Here is a 23358-nt window from a genome sequence, read left to right on the forward strand (position 1 = left end):
TCACAGAGGATCACAAATGTCAATATTATTCAATGTTTGTGGTCTCCTGACCAAGCTTTCATTTCTTAAATTTATTCACTTCCCACAAGCATGAGAAGCACTTTCACCCTTTGGTGAAAACGAGCACAAATGACAAATCACACAGCCTTGGTAAAACAAGCACAAAAGTCACAGCATATGGGACAGACCCACTTGTTGAAATGAATGCAAATGTCTGAGAATTTTGAGGAGCATCCCCCATTTGTGAAACTGCACAATTGTCAGAACAGGGGTTGCTTAGCAGAGTCTTTCTTGGTGAAATAAGTACAAATGCCAGACTTGAGATGTTGTTCTTAGTGGGATGAGTACAGATACAAATGCAGGTAAATATCACACAGTGTGGTCAATAATTTAGTTGACCTACTCATACACCCAAAAATGGTAACCAGCAACCAAGAAATACTGGCACAAGCCACTGCTATGGCTATCATAGGCAGCATCTGACACACACTACCACCACACATTTGAATCTTACTGGGGTTTAGTAACTTCTATTGGGTATCTGTTTTGCCATCAAGATCAGCTATCAAATAATTGAAATAGGAAAATATAAAAAAAAAAAAACCATACAAAATAACGTCTCTCAACATTAACTTTAAACAGTAAACTTATCCATAATTGAAGTCGTGTAGACTTTTTCTGTGCTTTAAGTATGCCGAGTGTGAAAATTCACCAATGCTCAAAATGTTAAAAACATGTACAGCTCACTATATTCACTATCTCTACATGAAGACTGGACTTCCCAAATAGATTTCCTTAAAGAGTAAGTGTGTCAGATGTCAACAAGTCGGTGCAGAGAGAACCAAGATGTTTCATGCATGCAGACAGACATGACGATGGGTGCTTTTTCACATTATACGTAAATGCATGTAAAAATGGTTATGGCTCAAATATAATTTGAGTGATGTTGACAATATAGCAGTAGCTAAGTGTATGAATACATATATTCCTTTTAAGATTAAGATATTCAACACATTTAAACATCAAGGAATTACAGGTAGAGCCCTGAGGTAAGGAGAAGGAAGAGCAATCATGGTAACTCACTGTGACAAACTAGTAAGATTTAACTATTTAAAACATGGCAACTATAAAGCCAAAATTAATTATCTTATTAATCATACTAAATAAAGAAGTGATTAAGAACAATGCATATAGTCTCTTTTGTTAAGAGAGGCAAATTATTTGTGATTCTGGTGAAAAAGCATTCTCAATCACTTTGAAAGCAATGTCATATCAGTAACTTGGCTTGCAGTTACAGAGATTAAACAGCTACAATTTAAAGGAAAAGGCGTCCAAAAGCAAAATGCATATTAAACGCTGCTACCAAGTGACTAAGCTTGAGGTGGCATACTTTGACTACATCATTGGAAAAAAGGATATGCTATACAAGTTGTGGAGTTTTTCATTAATATCATTTATCTTATTATAGCAAGAAAACATTTCAGAACTGCAGGTTTAGTAGTCAAGTGAAAAAAATCATTGGAGTGCTAGAGCTCAGGTCATTACCAGTCTCCCTGAGAAATCCTAGTAAAGTGTATCTAGACTTGGCTGGGAGTGTTTCATACACCTGTGCACAAAAGACCAGCTCTGTGTGCTTAGCAAGCATCATTTGACGGATGACAGTTTATTGTAGTACCAAACTGCTAAATGCTTAATACATTAGTTCCTATGTATTTGGGTTGTACCTTGAGTGTAAATGTTTATGGTTTTACAAATCTCAAACTCTACATTAGTATACCTTCCTTGTATCCTGACAGAGTGCCTGATGCCTCAAGAGGTTTTAGGTACCAGATTATGAAGGGTTATTAATCTACCAAACTATAGCACTGGCACTTTATTAGTAAAAAGATGTTATCCCAAATCAGGTTTCAAAGAGCATTAGATTAAATGTTGATTGTGCGAATAGAATATTGAAAAGGCTTCTTTCTTGAATAGCTTCATTATGAATGAGTAAAAAGGAAATCCTACTCAGTACCTGTTTGGTAATTGTGTGTGTGTTTGTGTGTGTATATACAAGCATACAAGCATTTACAAAAAACACAAAACTATGCACCCCCACATACCAAGTCACTGACTGTTTCCCGCAGCTCCCGAACTTTTTCTTCTAGATCAAGGTTCCTTTCAGTAAGAGTCTCCACCATTTCTTCAGCACCCAGTGCAGCATCCACCTGTAGTACATTGCCACAGTAACCAATATTGTATTTATGAAAATCTTTCAGATTAAAACTGGTCAACACAAGGTTCTTCAAAGGTCATATTATGAATAAGCACAAATCCCCTGCATGTATATAAAAACCATAGTAATTAAGACAAATGAAACATCCATCCATCCATTATCCAAAGCGCTACATCCTAACTACAGGGCCACAGGGGTCCGCTGGAGCCAATCCCAGCCAACACAGGGCGCAAGGCAGAAAACAAACCCCGGACAGGGAGCCAGTCCACTGCAGACAAATGAAACATGATGAACTAAAATATATATTTTTTGCTTTAATTATTTGCGACTTTCTTAATTAAATGAGTTTTCCTACTAAATCAAAACTTAAGCAATATTCTAAATTAGCATAATAAAACAAACATCTGTAAGGGTAAAGAATTAGATGTTTTGCACTAGAATAGAAGAAAGAACATATAAATTCACTGGGACATAAACATTATTACAAATTTCACATATATTTTATTTGCATTTAGCCAAAAGGCATCAGTTGTTGTTTACAGCATCCCTGGTGCTATAGAAAAAGTTCTAGGAAACATTAGAATAGCTTATGAAAGAATCTGCACTATTGTTGCAATGAATTTCTATGTCGCTACATTTTGTTTTTCATTTGCACTCAAAATAGCACAAACTACTTCATAATTAAATAATAAAGCATTTACAAGATCTAATCAGTTCATACACAGCAACACAAGTGATACAATCTGCATCTCAGCAACAACCCTGCCTTTAAAATACCTGCTCTTTCAGTTCATCAATGGTCTTCTCTGCATGCTTCATCTCTTCCACCAGTTTCTCCTTTTGCTGTCTGAGAGTATCCAGTTCTATGTTTTTCTTCTCCATCTGCTTCTGCAACTTTACATGCTCCTGTTTCTCTGAGGCAGACAGATCTCGCATGCTGAAAGGTTTGCATCACACAGGTGACATAAAAAACATGCCAAATGATTAAATAAACACTTAATTTCTGAACAGTTTCTTACATCCTAGGCAGGCACTGCATCAGTATGCACATCCTGGCTCAGACATCTGACATGGCACCTGAAACATCACTACTTTCTTTGTTGACATTACAAGTGCAAAAACTGTCTTCTTTATTCCTCTCATGGCTTAGCACAGTACTATATATTATGTATGTCTGTTATAATACATTTTTCTTTAATATTTATGTCACTATATCCGGACAATACTGTTATGAGTTTCATTCACATGTGCATGCTAAGTTTGGCACACAGGGGCTCAGCATTTAGAATTGTTAGCCAAGCATAGACTAGATAGCCAAAGACAACTGGAGGATTGTATAGTCAGCCTAAACACAGAATAGTGTATTTCTGTCCTCTATCTGCACAAAATCTTCTTTCATTGTTGGAAGAATAAGAACTGCAGTGTGAGCATGGTCCTATTCTTGTTGGAGATGGGGTTACGTCCTTCCTGCCCATGTGTGGACACCAGAGAAGACCAGCAAGTGAAGCAGACATCATTTAAAGTCTTGGACAACAGCCAGACCCTTTGAAGCACGTGTCGGCAAAGTTCCGAAAACCCTCCCAGCATGGGGACGAAAAATGGCAGACTGTGTTGATCCAGATTCCCACCTGGATAAAGTCTTTGTCATATGCTTCCCGTCTGTAACAGCGTCAACCGTCAGTAAATGTAAGCTAAAGTATATTTTTCTCATGTGATTCTTGTACCACCGTAATCACGATGGGAGGAATATCGCCTTTTCTGTCATATTACTATATTGTTTAGTTATTTAATGTGCCGCAATTTCAAAAGAACACATTTCCAAGAGAGCTAATGCCTCCTAAGGAAACAATGTCTCTCCTTGTTTCAATATCATCTTATCTGTAAAATTGACATGTAAAGTGTTAAGGTGGGAAAGACACATGATGTGAGGCTTAATGAACCAAAATGGCAGAAACTGGACTCAACATCAAAGCAGTATGTACAGTATAAACAAACCAAAATGTTCTTCCAAGTAGGACCTTTTTATTTCAGTAATGAACTTAAAAGTTTTTTTTTAATTATTATTTGCAATTATGTTTCCTAGAAAGTATGCAGTTGACGAAATTTTACACTCCGTCATTATCTATGTGCAGTCTGCACAGTCTACTCATGTCTTAGTGGGGATTTCTCCTGATGGTTTCTCCACATTTTTCAAAGATATGTGTATTAAATTAACTGGCAATTCCAAACTGACTGCATGAGAGTATAACTGTGCAACGGCCTTACAACGAAGTGGCGCTTTGCCAAGAAATAGTTCTGGCCCCAAATCCACAAATTGGTTTAAGCCAGTTTGAAAAAGTCACATTATGATTCAACTGCTTTGATTTTAGTTTTTATATCAACAATAACAAATTAAAGAAGGTGTAACATTTTTATATCTATTGCCACTACACTTTCTGAAATCTCTATCCAACAATAAGGTCTTGGAGGGGTTTGGCAGGTAATATGAAAGTGTCTACAGTATGTTCAAGGCAGTATCAGATGAGAAGCTAAATCTGTAGGCTTTGGAAGTTCATTCTAACCTTAATTGTCAATTGGGCACATGTGCATACTTCAACTGGTGGAAGTGACTTTTGACTGCCCGGTTACACACTGTGTGAAATTCTTATGAAACTGTAGTTTCAGCATAATGCTAGTAAAAGGGGAGAAATTCTGTCTTTCAGTTCTTCTGAACTTGTAATCCTGGCCAAATACTGACTTCAAGATTAAGTCCATATATATATAAGACTCTCTTTGAGGGTTTGTGAAAAAGAAATTAGGTTAAGACTTTCCAGATATCAAATATTCTGCTGCTTCTACACAAGTGTGTGAACCATTTTAGTACTAAGAAAAGCTCTATATAAATGTAATGAATTATTATTATTATTATAGTTAAATAGTTTGAACATCTACATTCGTCAGCATCACAGTAACATATATACAGTGGTGTGAAAAACTATTTGCCCCCTTCCTGATTTCTTATTCTTTTGCATGTTTGTCACACAAAATGTTTCTGATCATCAAACACATTTAACCATTAGTCAAATATAACACAAGTAAACACAAAATGCAGTTTTTAAATGATGGTTTTTATTATTTAGGGTGAAAAAAAAATCCAAACCTACATGGCCCTGTGTGAAAAGTAATTGCCCCTTGTTAAAAATAACCTAACTGTGGTGTATCACACCTGAGTTCAATTTCCGTAGCCACCCCCAGGCCTGATTACTGCCACACCTGTTTCAATCAAGAAATCACTTAAATAGGAGCTGCCTGACACAGAGAAGTTTTTGTGTGACAAACATGCAAAAGAAAAAGAAATCAGGAAGGGGGCAAATAGTTTTTCACACCACTGTAGGTTGCCATCAGCAAGCCTAGTCACCAATGCATCCACCTGCATCCAATGGTATGCATGCTACTGTGTTATGTGCAAAAATAGAATTAGTGTGTTGAAGTCTGATAAGGTCTTGAAGATACAACCATTCAGATTAAAAACTGTTGTGCAGTTTACCTCAATACATGGAAATATTTTTTGTTACTGTGGTGGTAAAGTCAGGCACAAAGAAGACTCCATTTTGCAAGGGTAAAATATGCACCAAGTACTCTTAGACACTTGGCTAGCATCTGAACTCACAAGTATACATCTGTCTGGTCAGTGGTAATTTTTGGGAGTAGGAAGATTTGGCTGGCTTGATCTATGACCCAATGTGAGAAAGGCAAAGTACTTGTGTAATTCAGACACAGCAAGCCAAGCACTTTGCTTTTTTGGATCTTTATTGATTTTACAGTAGTTCACTTTATTTAAATGTAACAGAAGAGGACCACTTGATGCCTTTTTCGCCATTATGAACACTGTGTTCTACAGTTATTGCTTATACAACATCCACGGCAAACTGTTTTCACCGGATGTGTTCCATCTCCTCAACAGCAGAACAGTACAGACACAAGTGCTGCAGTGTCGCAAATTCCCCAAGTGGATCTGGAAATGGATCCTCTAAAACTTGTCAATTCTCTTGTTGTCTCTTTAGCTGTTTATATCCATAATCCTGATAATATTGAGCCAGATGAGCACTATTTTACTCAATCAAGTTCCTAGCTACCCTCATGTGATAATAAAGTCCATTAAACAATGTGATTCCCTAGCACAGGTGAACTTTAGCTATGCAACACATCTAGACTTGTTATTCTGCAAATTGTATTTTGTAGTTTTTACATCCAAAGGGAGCAGCTCTGCACCCCAACAAAGCTCAGTTTTCTTAAGCAAAATGAATCTATTTAAATGCAATGCATATATTCTTGACAGTGTGTATACATACAAATAAACATGCACAGAAAAATTACAAAATTTAGGTGCATTTATGCTTTTCAGTCAGCATGCTACTTCTTACCATTAAACTGCTCTCAAACTAAAATCAATTTAAGTAAACAAATGCTATAAGTGTATGACGTCACATTAATTGACAAGAAAATAAATATAATTTTTTGGATACATCGTTCTGTTTTAAACTGCCAACACTGTATAAGAACCGTGAACATGTAATAAAAAACCAACCGAACAAGAGCTTCCTTCAGCCTGGCATTCTGCTCTTCCAGCTGTTTGACATGATAGCTAGATGCAGCCCCATCAGACCCTAAGAGGCAAAAATGATATGTTATTAGAATATAGCAATTGCTGCTCACTGAAATTACATTTCACAAAAGGGAGTCTAAAACTAATTTTGCAAATTAAAAATTAGCATTGAAAATAATGACAAAAAATTAATATAAGTTGTTTTATTTAAAATGGGTCAATGAAAGCCTACTTTGAAGCTGTACCAAGAGTGACAAGACTTTCAACTACACACTGCAGGCAAATAACAAGCAGCATGTAATAAAAATGTGTTTCTTTAAGGAGAAACTGTAAGAATTTATCACCTGACTGCTTTGTTTGATTAAATTTGTACCTTTCTCTTCAATTTCATGTTTAAGGATTTCCAAATCCATAGTCAGCTCCTCTACTTTTTCTTTAAGTGAGTCCACCTCCTGTTGCAGTGACTCAGCTCGTTCTTCAGCCATCTCCTTGTCTAAAGTTGCCATCTCAATGGCATCAGCTGTGTCTGCCATCTCTTCCATGTACCGATCCTTAGCTTCCAAGGCCTCTTTAGCTTCCTAAAAGGAAATCAAGATGAACAGAGAAAAACATTTTTTAAATGCTTTAAATATTTTTAGGGCTAAAATTAATACATAAAGTATTTAGGATGGTAAGCAGCGAGTCTGTATTCATGATGGGCATCTCTGTTCTAAAAATACAACTGTATGGCAACTACAGCAAATGAAGAGTTGTGAAAGACTTTTCTAGGGATCATGAAACTGTGGAATTTATGCCAAATGTGATCTACATAAAATAATGTTCTTGCAAATATTGTATGCTAACTTGGCTTTTACAGACTCAAATATGATGTCCCACACAGCAGTAATGAGATGAAGGTGATCATGTTTAATCATTTGATAATGACTATAACTGGCTTTGCCTTCATAATAGAGAAGTGCTCCAAACCCATGCAACCTGACACCTATATTGTTTGATTATATTTTGGATAAGCTACAGTGACAATCTCCCAAGTTGAAGGCTTCAGTTGTATTCATATCTCATATTGATCTGCTAAGCACTTCTATTACACAGACATTGGTAGGATATTTATTTCTTAAATAACTATTGAAACCGATGTGCATGTAACCTCTGTTTTCAAATACATGTTTGTTAGTCTTCTTGGGAAAGACCTGAAGACAATAAATGTAACTGGACTCTGCTTTGACCACATTTTATGGGTTTTTAAAAGGCTTTGGGCTACATGGAAAGCCTCAAAGTGGATCGTTCTAACTGGAGACAGTGCATTTTTAAGTACAGCATCATTGACATTTAATATCAGAAACTGTGCAATATTAATTATAAGAAGTAAAAAAATAGTTTCTACAAATTAGTTCTGTGATGATGTTCACAGGTAGTGGCTTTCACAACACACCAATACTGCCTTTACAAAATCATATGGATGAGTTTTTTCTCAGGTTTAGAAAGATTGATGTGTATTATTCACACACAATCACAAAATCTTCCTTGTTGAAGTAAAATGTTTATGTGTTTTTTTTAATAATATGTTACAGATGTGCATCACATAAAAAATTACCAAATAATCTATTTCCCATTACAAGTGAGTGTTGAAAGTAGACATATAACTTGATACAGGCAATTTAAGAGGAGACAATCATCTAATTTGTGAAAGCACAGAACTCCTATACACTCGGATGTTACTGATCCAGAGTATGGAATGCCATCTGGAACCAAACTGAAACCAAAAGGGATTCTTTGAGGGGAATGGCATTTTGGATATGGCACCCTAGAGGTATAACAAGTAGGTTTTTTCTTCCCCCAAATAGCTAAAGGCATATCACTAGCATCAGAACTGAGTTAACTATAGGATGGGCGGAACATTCTTTGAATTATTCGATGAGGTAATTGTTATTGGAGCATGTCTTGTTCATACATGTGTGATGCATTTCATAAACCGCTACAATGTTTGAAAAGCCCTCAATGAGTTGGTGATTTAGTTTCCATTGACTGTTGTTACATCATTTTGTTCTCAACAAACTAAACAGGATTACTCAGTAACAATTTTCCATAAGAATTTTCCAAATTCTGATGTGTGAAGTGTTTCCTTAATTTTTTTGAGCAGTGTATTTAAGCCAATTCACTTTCTAAACACTTTATTGTGCTGTAACTTTAATTTTAAATGGATAAATTTGCCATTTTGCCCAGTAATCTAATCTCGATAACCCATAACGACAATGTGAAAACATACTTTCAAAAAGGTTTGCAAACTTTTTAAAATCAACAACTGAAATCTGTCGTTCATGTAAGCAAGTTAAATCTACAACACAATAAAGTGCATAGAAAATTTAGAGGTATTAATACCTTCTGAAACCACTGTACGTGGGATTTTTTTTTTTTTTAAAGAGGATACAGGAACAATATACAGTGGTGTGAAAAACTATTTGCCCCTTCCTGATTTCTTATTCTTTTGCATGTTTGTCACACAAAATGTTTCTGATCATCAAACACATTTAACCATTTGTCAAATATAACACAAGTAAAGACAAAATGCAGTTTTTAAATGATGGTTTTTATTATTTAGGAAGAAAAAAAAATCCAAACCTACATGGCCCTGTGTGAAAAAGTAATTGCCCCCTGAACCTAATAACTGGTTGGGCCACCCTTAGCAGCAATAACTGCAATCAAGCGTTTGCGATAACTTGCAATTAGTCTTTTACAGCGCTCTAGAGGAATTTTGGCCCACTCATCTTTGAAGAATTGTTGTAATTCAGCTTTATTTGAGGGTTTTCTAGCATGAACCGCCTTTTTAAGGTCATACCATAGCATCTCAATTGGATTCAGGTCAGGACTTTGACTAGGCCACTCAAAAGTCATTTTGTTTTTCTTCAGCCATTCAGAGGTGGATTTGCTGGTGTGTTTTGGGTCATTGTCCTGTTGCAGCACCCAAGATCGCTTCAGCTTGAGTTGACGAACAGATGGCCAGACATTCTCCTTCAGGATTTTTTGGTAGACAGTAGAATTCATGGTTCCATCTATCACAGAAAGCCTTCCAGGTCCTGAAGCAGCAAAACAACCCCAGACCATCACACTACCACCACCATATTTTACTGTTGGTATGATGTTCTTTTACTGAAATGCTGTGTTCCTTTTACGCCAGATGTAACGGGACATCTGCCTTCCAAAAAGTTCAACTTTTGTCTCATCGGTCCACAAGGTATTTTCCCAAAAGTCTTGGCAATCATTGAGATGTTTCTTAGCAAAATTGAGACGAGCCCTAATGTTTTTTTGCTTAACAGTGGTTTGCGTCTTGGAAATCTGCCATGCAGGCCGTTTTTGCCCAGTCTCTTTCTTATGGTGGAGTCGTGAACACTGACTGGCCTTAATTGAGGCAAGTGAGGCCTGCAGTTCTTTAGACATTGTCCTGGGGTCTTTTGTGACCTCCCAGATGAGTCGTCTCTGCGCTCTTGGGGTAATTTTGGTCAGCTGGCCACTCATGGGAAGGTTCACCACTGTTCCATGTTTTTGCCATTTGTGGATAATGGCTCACACTGTGTTTCACTGGAGTCCCAAAGCTTTAGAAATGGCTTTATAGCCTTTACCAGACTGATAGATCTCAATTACTTCTGTTCTCATTTGTTCCTGAATTTCTTTGGATCTTGGCATGATGTCTAGCTTTTGAGGTGCTTTTGGTCTACTTCTCTGCGTCAGGCAGCTCCTATTTAAGTGATTTCTTGATTGAAACTGGTGTGGCAGTAATCAGGCCTTGGAGTGGCTACAGAAATTGAACTCGGGTGTGATACACCACAGTTAGGTTATTTTTAACAAGGGGCAATTACTTTTCACACAGGGCCATGTAGGTTTGGATTTTTTCTCCCTAAATAATAAAACCATCATTTAAAAACTGCATTTTGTGTTTACTTGTGTTATATTTGACTAATGGTTAAATGTGTTTGATGATCAGAAACATTTTGTGTGACAAACATGCAAAAGAATAAGAAATCAGGAAGGGGGAAATAGTTTTTCACACCACTGTATGTATTTTTTTATTCTGTATTTTGTGCTGTGAATTGTAAAAGTAAATAATAATGAAGTTATTGTTTTCTTTCAAAAATGCATGACCTCCACTCACAATTCTTATGGTTTTGAACTTTGATGTTACATTGACAGTTATACTGAATCATGAAATAAGATGAGCTAATGCATGCTTCAGAATAATGTACTCACATAAAAACTTAAATAAAACTTATTTACACACTTTAACAATGATAATGACATGCATGAAAAGTATGTTTCATGTTTCTGTCATTGTGCCCTATAAACTCAATACCCTGAAGTGTTTCCAGCTATTGGGATCTGTTTATATGCTGACAGGTACAAATGCATTTTTTTCTTTTCTTACCTTCTTAGCTTCTTTCAATTGCTTCTGCAGATCAGCCTGTTGTTCTTGCATTTTACTCTTCCACTCCTGCAGCTGCTCCAATTGTATCTTGTATTTCTCTAGCTCTTTCAGTTTTGCTTTGTCTTCACTACGCTTCATCTTCAGAGTCTCCAGTTTCTCTTCTAAGTCCTTTACTTGAGATCTTAAGGCTTCCTCTTCCTAATTATACAAACAAGTACAGTTTCAAACAATAGCAATTCAAAAAACAACAAAACAATTCTTGGTTTTGCTCGTGTCAACTTTCTAAAAACATTATGAAATGTTTGGTCTAGTTCTATTCACATATTACAGTATTACTTTTCTTAAAGATAAATCTATGCAGAACTTGAAACTGCATTCAAAACAAGAACAGACAAAACAGATAACACATATTGAAAGTCAGATGACCATTTGTCAATATTGCTAAATGATTTTAATATATATTTAATTGCATCATCAAATACAGTCAGGTCCATAAGTATTTGGACATGACTTAATTTTCATAATTCTGGCTCTGTACACCACCATAATGGATTTGAAACAAAGCAACCAAGATATGACTGAAGTATAGACCTTCAGCTTTAATTCAAGGTGTTTAACAAAAATACTGTATAAGCTGTTAAGGAAAGACAGACATTTTTATACATGGTCCACATATTTGCAGGGGCTCAAAAGTATTTGGACAAACTAACAATCTTAAATACAATGATTATTTTCAATATATGTTTGAAAATCCTTTACAGTCAATGCCTGCCTGAAATCTGCATCCCAGGCCATCTCCAAGTCCTGGGTTTCCACTCTAATAATGCTTTGCCAGGCCTTTACTGCAGCAGTCCTCATTTCTGCCATCAGTTCTGTCTTCAGCAAGTGAAATGCATGTCTAAGTGGGTTGAAGTCAGTTGATTGACTTGTCCATTGAAGAATGTTCCATTTCTGTGCTTTGGAAAGCACTTTGCTCGCTTTATCAGTATGTTTTGGATTATCATCCATCTGTACTATGAAGAATCATCCTATCGGTTTTGCAGCATTTGGTGGAAATCTGAGCAGACAGTATAGCCCTATACACTTCAGAATTCATCTTGCTACTTCTACAGCAGTCATATCTTCAATAAACACTGGAGACTGACTTCCATTCACAGCTATTCATGATCATGCTATAAAACTGCCAATGTCGTTTTCATCAGGTCATGAGCCATATCTTCTTTTCTCCATATTGTTCTCTTTCCAACATTCTGGTATATATTGATCTTAGTTTACTTTGTACAAGGGTTTTTTTTCCAGAACTGAACAGGCTTTTAAAAAATGTTTTCTGGTAATATCTAATCTGTCCTTCCTATGCTTTACTTTCTTGAAGTCTTCTCTTGATTGTAGAGACTGGCAATGATAGGTCTGCCTCCTGGAGAGTGTTCTTGGGTTGGCTAAAAGCTGTAAGGCGGTTCTTCTTCACCAAGGACAGAATTCTCCAATCATCTGCACAGTTGTCTACTGTGGTTTCCAGACCTTATGGTGTTGCTTAGTTCACCAATGTGTTCCTTCTTCATAAAAATATAACAAATGGTTGATCTGCCGCTCCTCATGCTTCTCCTGTCTCTCTAAAGGGTTTGTTTTGTTTTCTCAGCCTAATGATGGACTGTTTTTACTTGCATGGACTACTCCTTGGATCTCAAATTGAGAGTTCACAGTGATAGCAAATGCAAATTCCACACTTGGAATCAATTCCAGACCTTTAACCTGCTCAATAGTTGATGACATAATGAGGGAACGGTTCCAACCTGGCTATGGAACAGATTGCCATTCAAATGTCTATATACTTTTGAGATCCTGGAAATGAGAGGGCTATAAATAAAATGGCTGTCATTCCTAAATGGCTTATATTTTTGGTAAATCCCTTAAATTAAAGTTGAAAGTCTATACTTCAATCACATAAATCCATTGTGGTGGTGTAAAGAGTCATAATTATGAAAACTGTGTCACTGTCCAAATACTTCTGGACCTGACTGCAACAACCTCGTTAATTCACCTCTAGATATCCTTAAACACAGATGTTTTCAAATAGATATCTTTAAAATAATCATAGATATCTTTATAATGTCATCTTCATTTAAGGATAGGGATTTAAGTAATAAAAACAGTAGATAGAATAGGTTAGGTGGACTTTATTAAATCAGAAGGAAATTTGTTTGCAGCAAAAAAACGTCAGAGATTGTTACACAGATACAGATTCCCAATATACAGTTTGTTTTTTTTTTTAATTCTCCTGGGGCATTAGTGTTGAATAGTCAGAAAAAATGTCATCCCATCAAAGTGCAGTTATTCTTGCTAAATGTTGACATACAAGCAAGAATTTCATTGTACTCTGTACATGTGACAATAAATAAACTTATGAACTCTCATTTGCCGTGAAAACCTCAAGGGGCACACATGCACACTGCCCTTACCCAGAAAACAGCAGTCAATTTTATTTCATGGTTGCTGTTAATGGAAAACAAGCAGTTTTCTGCACTGGGTTAAAGAAAATATGTGCTCACGTAGTAGAGCACTGCAACACTTCAGACAGAAAACATTCTGGCATAAGCTGCCATGGCAATTTGAAGCGCTCACTTTAAATTTGAGTTTACTTTGCAACTAAACAGTTTACTGAGAACCTAAAAACATTTAGGTGCATGAAGTTTGATTTGTCAAGGCTGATATGAATAAAATATCAATAGAAACATACAACACATGGGCCACAATATTTATCATTAGCGTAATATGATATGTGAATTGTTATTCATAAAATTCAGTTCCCTGAGAAGCTGGAAAAATCCAGAAATAGTACTCTTGCATTAAGTGCCAGGCTTACAAAGAAAAGAGTACCCATTATATCCAGTAGAATTTCTTTTACAAAACTGTCAGTACAGTAAGAAAATGCTGTCATCTTTGTAGGACTTAGTATTAAGAAGCCCTTCAACTAATACTCAAAGCATTTCAATACACTCAACTGCTTGGCTTTAGACCTTAAGTAGAAAGCAAAAGCTAAGAAAAATTATTTCAGCAGCTAGCCAAATCGATCATGTGACTCCTAATGCTATACTGGACTTGACCTGATTGTTAAAATGTAAACTAAAGTATATATTATGAACAATCAATGTCTGTGCACAGGTTCCTGTAAGAGCTAGATGGGTGCCTTGGCTCTGTACCACAGGCTTTTTTTTTGCTGTAATGGATACTACCTGACATTATGTTCAACATGTGATGATTTTATTTTATATGCACAGGAATGCGCTCTTACATTTGTCCAATTAGCTTTTTGTTAAAATTGGAAGACACCACATGAAAAATCAAGCAAACACAGTTTTTACGCCTATTTTTCATAAATACCTGCAATAAAAGAAGTGGTGGCTTAAGAGATAGAATACTCATTTGATATCTTATTGTACATGACTATTTGAGAAAATTAAACAAAGGAGATTGGAGTCTCTGATGCCAGCAATAATGCAGGAATTAATCTGCAGCTTGCACTAGCATCACACTGCTAGTAAAGTGACAATAACCTTAAACACAGAATGATGGTCACAGATAATTTTGTTAAATGTTGTGATGACTCTTTTTCAATTTAACATAAAAAAAAAAACTAAGGGACTTATAAATGGTTTTGGGATAAACACCAGCCAAATCTGACAGTCATATTAATAAACAAGAATTGCGGAAAACATTCCATTCACCCTCTGACAGAAAACACATACTACAATCACAATTCTAATTGTTTGACTTGTAACAAGATGGCACGTTTCCAAGGGTAAAAACTGGTTTGAGTACTTCTTCAATGCAAAAGCTATTCAAAAGGAAATACTTCCTTAAATGCCCACAGTCAAATCTTAATATTGGTTTAATTTCAAATGGTAATATGTATAATATGCTTTCTGAATCAGTTACAATTGCTAAAAGGATATTTTGAAAGCCTGTCTTCTAAACTGGAATGTGGTAGCCATGCTAAACTATTTGAATAATCTCTCTCACACACACACACAAAATACATACATACATGTATGTATACATGTTACTTATGTTTCATATACAAAAAAAGTCATCCTTCACTTTTTATAGTTTTAGAATATATTAAACTATATACACTTATATGAAAAAAATCAGGACAAAGAAAGAAAGAAGACTTGCAAACATTTTTCTGCCAGTGCACCAAAATTTCTAAGACATTCTCTCAAAATTGGGATTGAATATCCAAGATAAAAACATGCCAATCACTAAATTAACTTAATCATCTTACCTATTTTAGAAACCCACTTGATTCCTATTGTCATAGGAAGCCATAACTTAAAAAAAAAAAAACTAAATAAAAAATATTTCTGTAAGGGATGTCAAATTTTACAGATTTCATTGTTAATTTACAAGCACCATTCCAAATCCATTACATAGTCTTACAGACAGACAACTTATTACTCTCAAATGAAAACGACAGAAGTTAAAACAGGTATTAAAAATGCTGTTTTTCCAAATTTGATAGTTTTTGCTTCAATTAATTTGATGCCAATTCCTTCCAAAAATTGTCCTTCTGGCTTAAAATTATGTTGTAATTAAGAGTAAAAGGGAATTTAGCACATAAGACAAGGAAACAGGACCAAGACACACAAGAACAGTCTAAGAATCAAACACTTTAAGGTCAAAAGAGATCTGGTGTTATATGACAAATCCTGTTTTAATTAAAAGCAGATTTCCCACAATGAACTGAACTCCTCTTAATTCTGTTGCAGGGTTTCTCATATTTGCATGAATGATGTAGATTCAAACTAAATTTACAATATAATTTGCCAAAGCATGAATTATTGCTGTGCCTTTTTCACACTAGTCAGATAATTTGTGACTTGATTTGCTCACTCCTGTCTTCATGACCATAGCCCTCCAGTGGTTTATTTTGCTCATACTGCACCAACCTTAGAGGAGTTCTTTTTGTTTTCCTCTCCTCCATGTCAGCTGGTCAACTACTCACATTCAGGAATCAAGAACTCCATTCAAATCATAAATCAACCTAAACTGCTGTAAAATGTTTTATTTTCTTTTGTATTTTTTCATTAAATTTAATGACATGAAACTGTCTACACTTAATGTGTTGCCATGTAGACATGTCCAAGTCAAATGTAGAGATATAGATATATATATATATATATATATATATATATATATATATATATATATATACTGTATATATATATATAATCATATTTATTTATATATTTATTATATAAATTAGATCTGATTGTTCTCTTGCCATCTCTATTCATGAGACTTTTAATTAGAAAACAATATGAAACTGTTTCTGATAAGAGTGAAAGTCTGATTTACACTTTAGTGTTTAAATTCTGACTAACAATGCCCAGGTTGAATTTCCATTTACTATTCTTAAATTTATTAGAAATTTTCGTAATAGCAATTAATCATAATATTCAAGTAACTATATTATGTCTTTATTGTTTTTTGTTGATTAACCTGTGGAAATTGCCTTGAGTTGCAAGTAAATGTATGATAAGTTGCCCAGTGCCGGTGCTAGGTTATTTTGCGCCCTAGACCAAGTTTATTAGAGCATCAGCCAACTATTTTGTAGCTAACCCATGCCTAATTCGACTTAATGGTAGCACAAGCCCTAAAGGTGCCATATAAATAAAATTGTTATTATTATTACCTTTTTGAAAATATCTTTGAAGGACAGACAATCTACAGTGGTCAGGCAAATGTCTAAGTGGCAATTAATGGTTTGTTTCACTGCAGTGGAAACAGTAATTTTTCACTCATTCTTGATCTGTTGCACCAACCTCCTCTAGAAAAGCTATTTCGAAAGGCATTCAGCAAACATTATACAAACCGGGTTCCAAAAAAGTTGGGACACTAATCAAATTGTGAATAAAAACTGAATGCAATGATGTGGAGATGGCAAATGTCAATATTTTATTTGTAATAGAACATAGATGACAGATCAAACGTTTAATTCCAAGTAAATGTATCATTTTAAAGGAAAAATATGTTGATTCAAAATTTATATATATATATATATATCTTGAACAACAGGGTGGGCCTTTGGTGGTGAAATACATATAGTATTGCTGACAACTGGGAAGTCCCCTGATAAGTCAGATGTGCTGCTACAAAAATTACATTCAAATCTAATTGATAATTACCTTTTTATGGAATGTGCGATAGGATGAAATTTATACCCCAAATTTCCATTATTTCTAATAATTACACGTTTCAATTTAAAAGAACACAGCTTCCTGTAAAACTACAGATTTCCATTAACCATCAACAAAAGCCAAGGTACTTCTAATACATTCGATTAATAGTATTATAACCAACACACATTGTCTTTGGAAATTTTCTGGATGACACTGGGTAACACAGCCAGTAGACCTACTGTATAATGTTCAATTTAAGTACAGCAGTGCAGTGTTTTGAATACTCAGTCAGCGTCACTGTATAGGTTTTTAAGGTTATTATTGTCATGTACAGAGTACAGTGAAACTCTTACTTACACTCTCTGTCGCCAGGATAACTGAGTAATAATTACCTTACCTTGAAATGTCCATTTTACTTATCTTAAATAACTATGTTACCTCGAAACTCCTACAGATGGTTGCTGCTATTCTAATTTTGTATACCAAGTATGAAAATCTGGTCTTCATTTATAAAGTAATTTTGACAAAGGGATTTTCTATCAATTCTGACATTGTTAAGGATTTTCCAGCAAAAGCAGTAAATATATATATTATCCCTGAACATTAAAACGTGTCATAAAAATGATAATCAAAAATGACCGTAGATACTCGCCTATTAGTCGACCTCGCAGATAAGTCGAGTGTATTGTTTAAGCCGAAAATTATGAAATTTGTTATGACCCGCGTATAAGTCGAGGGTAAAGCTTGAAAGCCTATCAAATTCTTTGAATTTCATAATTATACCCAATGTACCTGGGCCCAGACTTTCAGCATTTTAATCTTTGAAGAATTTTAGTAAGCCAAAATTAAAACTCCAAAAACATTTTTATTCATTTACTTACAGTTAGAATATTTCAATTAAACTCGTATTCAAATCCCTCGCATATAATAAAGTGGCCCTAAGTGTCTTCTTCAAATTCTTCAAAGTCTGACTCTTGTTGGGATCAGAGCTTAAAATAGCAGCCTGACATCCCAATTATACTGAATGTGGGATGTGGGTGGAGTTGTCGGGGTTTTGGGGGGTGGAGTTTTGGGATTGAGTGTTTGTTGACGTGGTGGGGCTCTTGTGTTTTTGGTCTCTGTTAAGCTAAAACAAGCACCTTAAAAAGAAGGAGATAATAAAGTCAACCATTGAGCAGTCAAGCCTTGTGTGTCACTCCCTGCTGTAAATTAGGAGACGGGAACTCGGGGACAGGGTTTTACCCCAGAGCATGTTGCTCTGGCCCTGGAGCTTTACACCACTGGACACGAAGAAGGAGAAGCTCCCCTGCGTCACCCCGACCACGGTTCGGAGACAGGCAGGAAAGGCAACACTGGGGGCTCGTCCGGGATTATTCCTGCCAGCACTAGTGAGTGACATGAAGCTTGTAAAACTGAAAGAAAATTGGTGCATTCTCTCGGTGGAGTGTGTAACTAGGAAACTGTGAATGGCGACAAAACTAGGGGTAGACGCTGACCTGGAAGCAGAGTTTTTCAAAGCCACCGCAATTACAACCAAACCCTTTAGGACATCGCCCACGCAAGAGGAAACTATGTCCCACCGTTTTCCACTAGTAAACTGGGAAAAAAGTGTCGAGGATGGGATTGTCGGACACGAACGTGAGCGCCATTGTAACCCTTTCGTACAGAAGGCGTGGACCGAACTCCGAGAACATGCGGACTCGGTCGCTATAAAGCCTGAACTGTTTTGTGAAGAGTATTACTCGGGGATTCGACCGCACACCTCCGATACCAATCCGTTTATTTCGTATGTAAAAAACGAAGATACTTATGACAGCGGGATCGAGACCCATTCATTGATATTGCGCTTTAAAATCCGGTGCACCTTATGGTCCAAAATACTGTATGTTTCTAGTTACCGCCATCTACGGGCAGCTAATGGTATGTTTGTTATCCAAAACCTGCAAAAGCTAATGCTCAAATTCAAGTGCGGTATTTCACAGAATTATTTAATGAAATTAGTGTTGCCCTGTGGATAAGTTGACTTTGTGTTTTTGAATGAATTTTAAGGCATACATTTTTCGACTTATAAATAACATAATCAACGGTAATTATTAACAAAGGATGAGTCTGAACATACCTTTGTTTGTCATACACTATATCATCAATCATTTAAATTTCAGCCTTGGCTAACCGTGCTCCAGGGCTTAATAAATGCATTCTACTCTGGAGAAAACTCACAGGCAAGTTAGAATAAATGAAAATAAGTTTTGACCACTTAACAGATCTTACTTTGCTCGGAGTTGGCAGTGGTGGTGCTCCAGGTGACGGCAAGCCAGTGCTTGGTGTAGGAATCATTGGTGCCGCCAAAGGAGTCTGGGCTGGGGTGCTTGGCTCACTGCTGCTCATCTCTCCCCCTGATGCAGAAGCTGAACCAGAGGGACCGGCTGTACCACTGGATGCTGCAGAACTGGAGGGCCTAGTTGGCTGGAGAAATAGACAAAGAAACTGGTAAAACACAGATACACAAAATTCAGCATGGTATGTTACACACTGGCACCTATGAAAACAAAAATCCTTTGTCAATTTTAGAATACTAAGTGATTTAAACAATAAAGTCTGTTTTTAAAATGGAGTGTTTCTCATAACTAGATCTAATGTTTAAAATGTTATAATTTCAAATTATAAAAGCTACCCTAACAATGTAAAGTTTTAAAACTGATTATTCAAATAAAACCTGCTTACAAATTCAGTTACAGTACCCTGCAATTGATAAAATAAATTGTCATTAACCAGATATTGCTCTCTGAAGACTGAAAGACTAATGAATAGAGAAATGTCACTCTAAATAAGAAAAACTTTATTGGTGCTATTCCTTGGAATGAAAAGTAGTAGCAGCAACTATAAGACATGAGGTTAGACAATATCATATGATTTTGTACACATTGTGGTATTTGTAACAAATCTCTATATGATAAAATAAGATGAAGAGGTAGGGGCCCACCATATCATGCAGAACCAACATTATTAACCCCCACTAATTTAATAAAAACATTAATTAAACTTTGTGGCTATTCTACTGCGCTGCAATACTGTTTTACTCTCATGCCTCTACACACAGCTACTCAACCAAATACAAAAAGTCCTGTGAACTACCTGCAAATCAAATTCTGAAGATTTCTATAATAACAATTTTAAGATTCAACCAGGTTTAAGCAGACCTCCTTCCAGTTTGAACTATGCTTTATTAAAAAAATTAATTCTGAAGGTTTAACAGGCAGATTTAATCATTTTTATGGTTCTATAAACAGCAATAAATCAGTTGAGGCTTTGATAATCTACACAATCACCCCAATTCATTAACTAAATGTCACTCATTTACAGTGTCGTGCATACAACCTGAAGTCAGCTCCACAAGCCAAGGCAGCTTAAACAGTCTTATTTAAATCATGCAGCTATGACATACAGTTTTCCTTGGTTGCAAAGATATTTTAATATAATAAATTTACCAAAAATATTGTAAAAAATATGAATAAGGCTTTTTACCATATCCAGCATTAATAATATCCTAATCAGAGTGTTAAACATACAATTTCAAAAACACAAAAAAGGAAACAGTGACTTATAATATATGTGAATCCTGCATTTGTACATCTCTAAGTTTTTCAGCTGAAGAGATATGGTATTTTCAAGAATCTCTTGATATGCATATGCTATCAGCTATGTTTACAACATCAAGATATTTGCATGGCTTCTCAATAAATAGCCATTGGAAAGGTCTGGTATTGCAATGGGCACCGATTTCTAAATTTAAACCACACCAGACCATTATCCACTCAACCCAAAAAAGTGTAACATTGTCATTGTTCTCACCTTAGTTCGCCTGGTGGTGGTCTGGAGGAGAGTGGAAGGATTCAGAGTAGAAAACAATCACATGAGAAGAAAAGGATAAAGAGATAGACAAGCAGTGGCAGGTGGTGACAGCAGACGGATGACAGAAAGGCACCAGCAGTGGTAGGGTCAGTTATTAGGGGTAAGAAAAAGAACAATCACATTTTCATTATTACAGAAGTATGCTTTTGTAAGGCCTGGTGACACTAAGACTTGTTATTTTGATTAACAAAATGAAAGCAACTCTTCCGACTGCAAGATCCAACTTTTCCACTGCAAGTAGGAAAATGCTTCACTGCTGATTATCAGACTAAAGAATAGTTCTTAATTAATCTACAGCAGAAATAGACTAAACTTCCCAACTCCTGATATACACGATGGAAAATAAAATATTGGTCAGAAAGTAAACTTTTACACCATCTACAAGTCATAACAGATGTGTATTAGGTGGATGCTCACAGATAAACTCCTAGGTCAAGCTGGCTTCAATAAGTGACACGGGCAAATTTAATACTGCAGCAATGAACACCTCATACATGGACAAACTAATAATTGTTATTAAGTTCGCTATATTAAACAATTAAGGAATAGCATACATAACCTAAGAGGCCTAGTATCTATGACTGGTAGCTTAATATTGTTTAAAATAATGTATACTGTTACGTGAAAGGTATCTACAAATTTGTCACCCTCTGCTTTCAGCATAATTTATCTGCAATTTGCAGTTAGCAATAGGCACACAATTTAAGTGCAACTTTGAACACCATCTGTAAAGAACAGCCTTAACAAAATCAACTGAAAGATGGCAAATTCCCAATCTTTTCTTGATTTGCTAGTATAATGCTAAATTTTAAATCTATAAAAAAAGAAGCTGATAGGAGTAGACAATATGTGGCTAACTTTTAACTATTAAATATTCACCTCTAGCAGAATCCTGAAAAAGTGAGCATTACAGCAAATTAAAATACACTTGCCTGCCTGATAAGTTCTTATTCTGATGTTACTACTACAAAGACAATTAAATAATAGAAGCATTTTTCACGTAGGTTAATTTGATAAAGGGCCAATTTATTTGAAATAATCACTTATGAGTAACAGGGACAAATGTGTCTGATAGATTTTCCTGAAAAGGAGAAAAAGCTTAAAAATAAATGGAAATAGTAGGATAAAGACTCTTACATGTAAATACAAAAAAAAAACAGTCATGATTTGAGTTTAAGAAAATATTGAATAAAAAAGGTATTCTTCCAGGAGAATACTTAAGAATTTGAAGAAAAACATTGCAAAGTTAATGTAAAACTAAGAAAATAATTATTCTGGACTGCCATTTTTTTCTCCTGTACTGTATTAACTTTTGTATTAAGAATTTGCTTAATTTTTCTATAACTTTTTTAATACTAGAGTATGCTGCAAACCATGTGCCCTTGACTCAAAAATGCTTGCTGCAATTGGAAGAAATGAAAGAAAAATGTTTCTTGCATAGTCAGAGAGTGAACTTGCACTCCATTTTTAAAGCTTCAAAAGACTTAACATGGAAATCAGATGCACAAAATGTATATGCAATATTGAAAGGATATTTGGAACAAAAATTAAAGAGGCTTGAAACTTGGTACATAAAAAGCTTTTATATTTTTAACACATGCCAGTAACTTTACAGTAGAAAGAGCTGCTGTACACATGAATGTTTCTTTTAAAATATCAAAATTTGCATTTTAGTCCTATTTTTATGCAATAAAAATGGATCTGTTGCAAAAATACCCTATACTGAGAAATTAACTTAAAAATCATAATTCCTAATATTACCTAAAATGTACAGAGCATATAGAAAAATATAAGACATGATTCATTCTCACTTTCTTAATAAAATGAACTATATAGAGGTAAAAAAATTGAAAAATTACAATAGAAATAAATAATAGTAACTAGAAAAAAAGGAAACTGCATTATAAAAAATGAGTTTAATGAAATGAATCTTCTCTGTAAACAAAAATAAAAACTCCTTTGCCGTGTATATGAATACAAACATTTAAATGTATTCCTAATATTGGAATTATAGCACAATATGAAAACCAACAATAGTAGTATATTTCTG

General features: G+C 35.3%; 1 protein-coding gene across 6 annotated transcripts in view; it reads right to left on the reverse strand.

The window, feature by feature from the left end:
- Positions 1-23358, reverse strand: part of dctn1b (dynactin 1b) — a 156787-nt gene that overhangs the window by 45852 nt on the left and 87577 nt on the right. For 4 of the 6 annotated variants that reach the window (XM_039751872.1, XM_039751871.1, XM_039751870.1 and 1 more), the window contains exons 7-13: positions 21249-21269; positions 19668-19862; positions 11218-11415; positions 7174-7378; positions 6783-6861; positions 2993-3152; positions 2103-2207 (exon numbers count right to left, since the gene is read on the reverse strand). In XM_039751872.1, coding sequence (XP_039607806.1) covers positions 2103-2207; positions 2993-3152; positions 6783-6861; positions 7174-7378; positions 11218-11415; positions 19668-19862; positions 21249-21269 — 963 coding nt within the window. The remainder of the gene's footprint in view (positions 1-2102; positions 2208-2992; positions 3153-6782; positions 6862-7173; positions 7379-11217; positions 11416-19667; positions 19863-21248; positions 21270-23358) is intronic. The other 2 variants (XM_039751873.1, XM_039751874.1) reach the window with 1 other exon arrangement.

The sequence above is a fragment of the Polypterus senegalus genome, chromosome 4 (genome assembly GCF_016835505.1).
Source record: "Polypterus senegalus isolate Bchr_013 chromosome 4, ASM1683550v1, whole genome shotgun sequence".
Taxonomy (NCBI): domain Eukaryota; kingdom Metazoa; phylum Chordata; class Cladistia; order Polypteriformes; family Polypteridae; genus Polypterus; species Polypterus senegalus.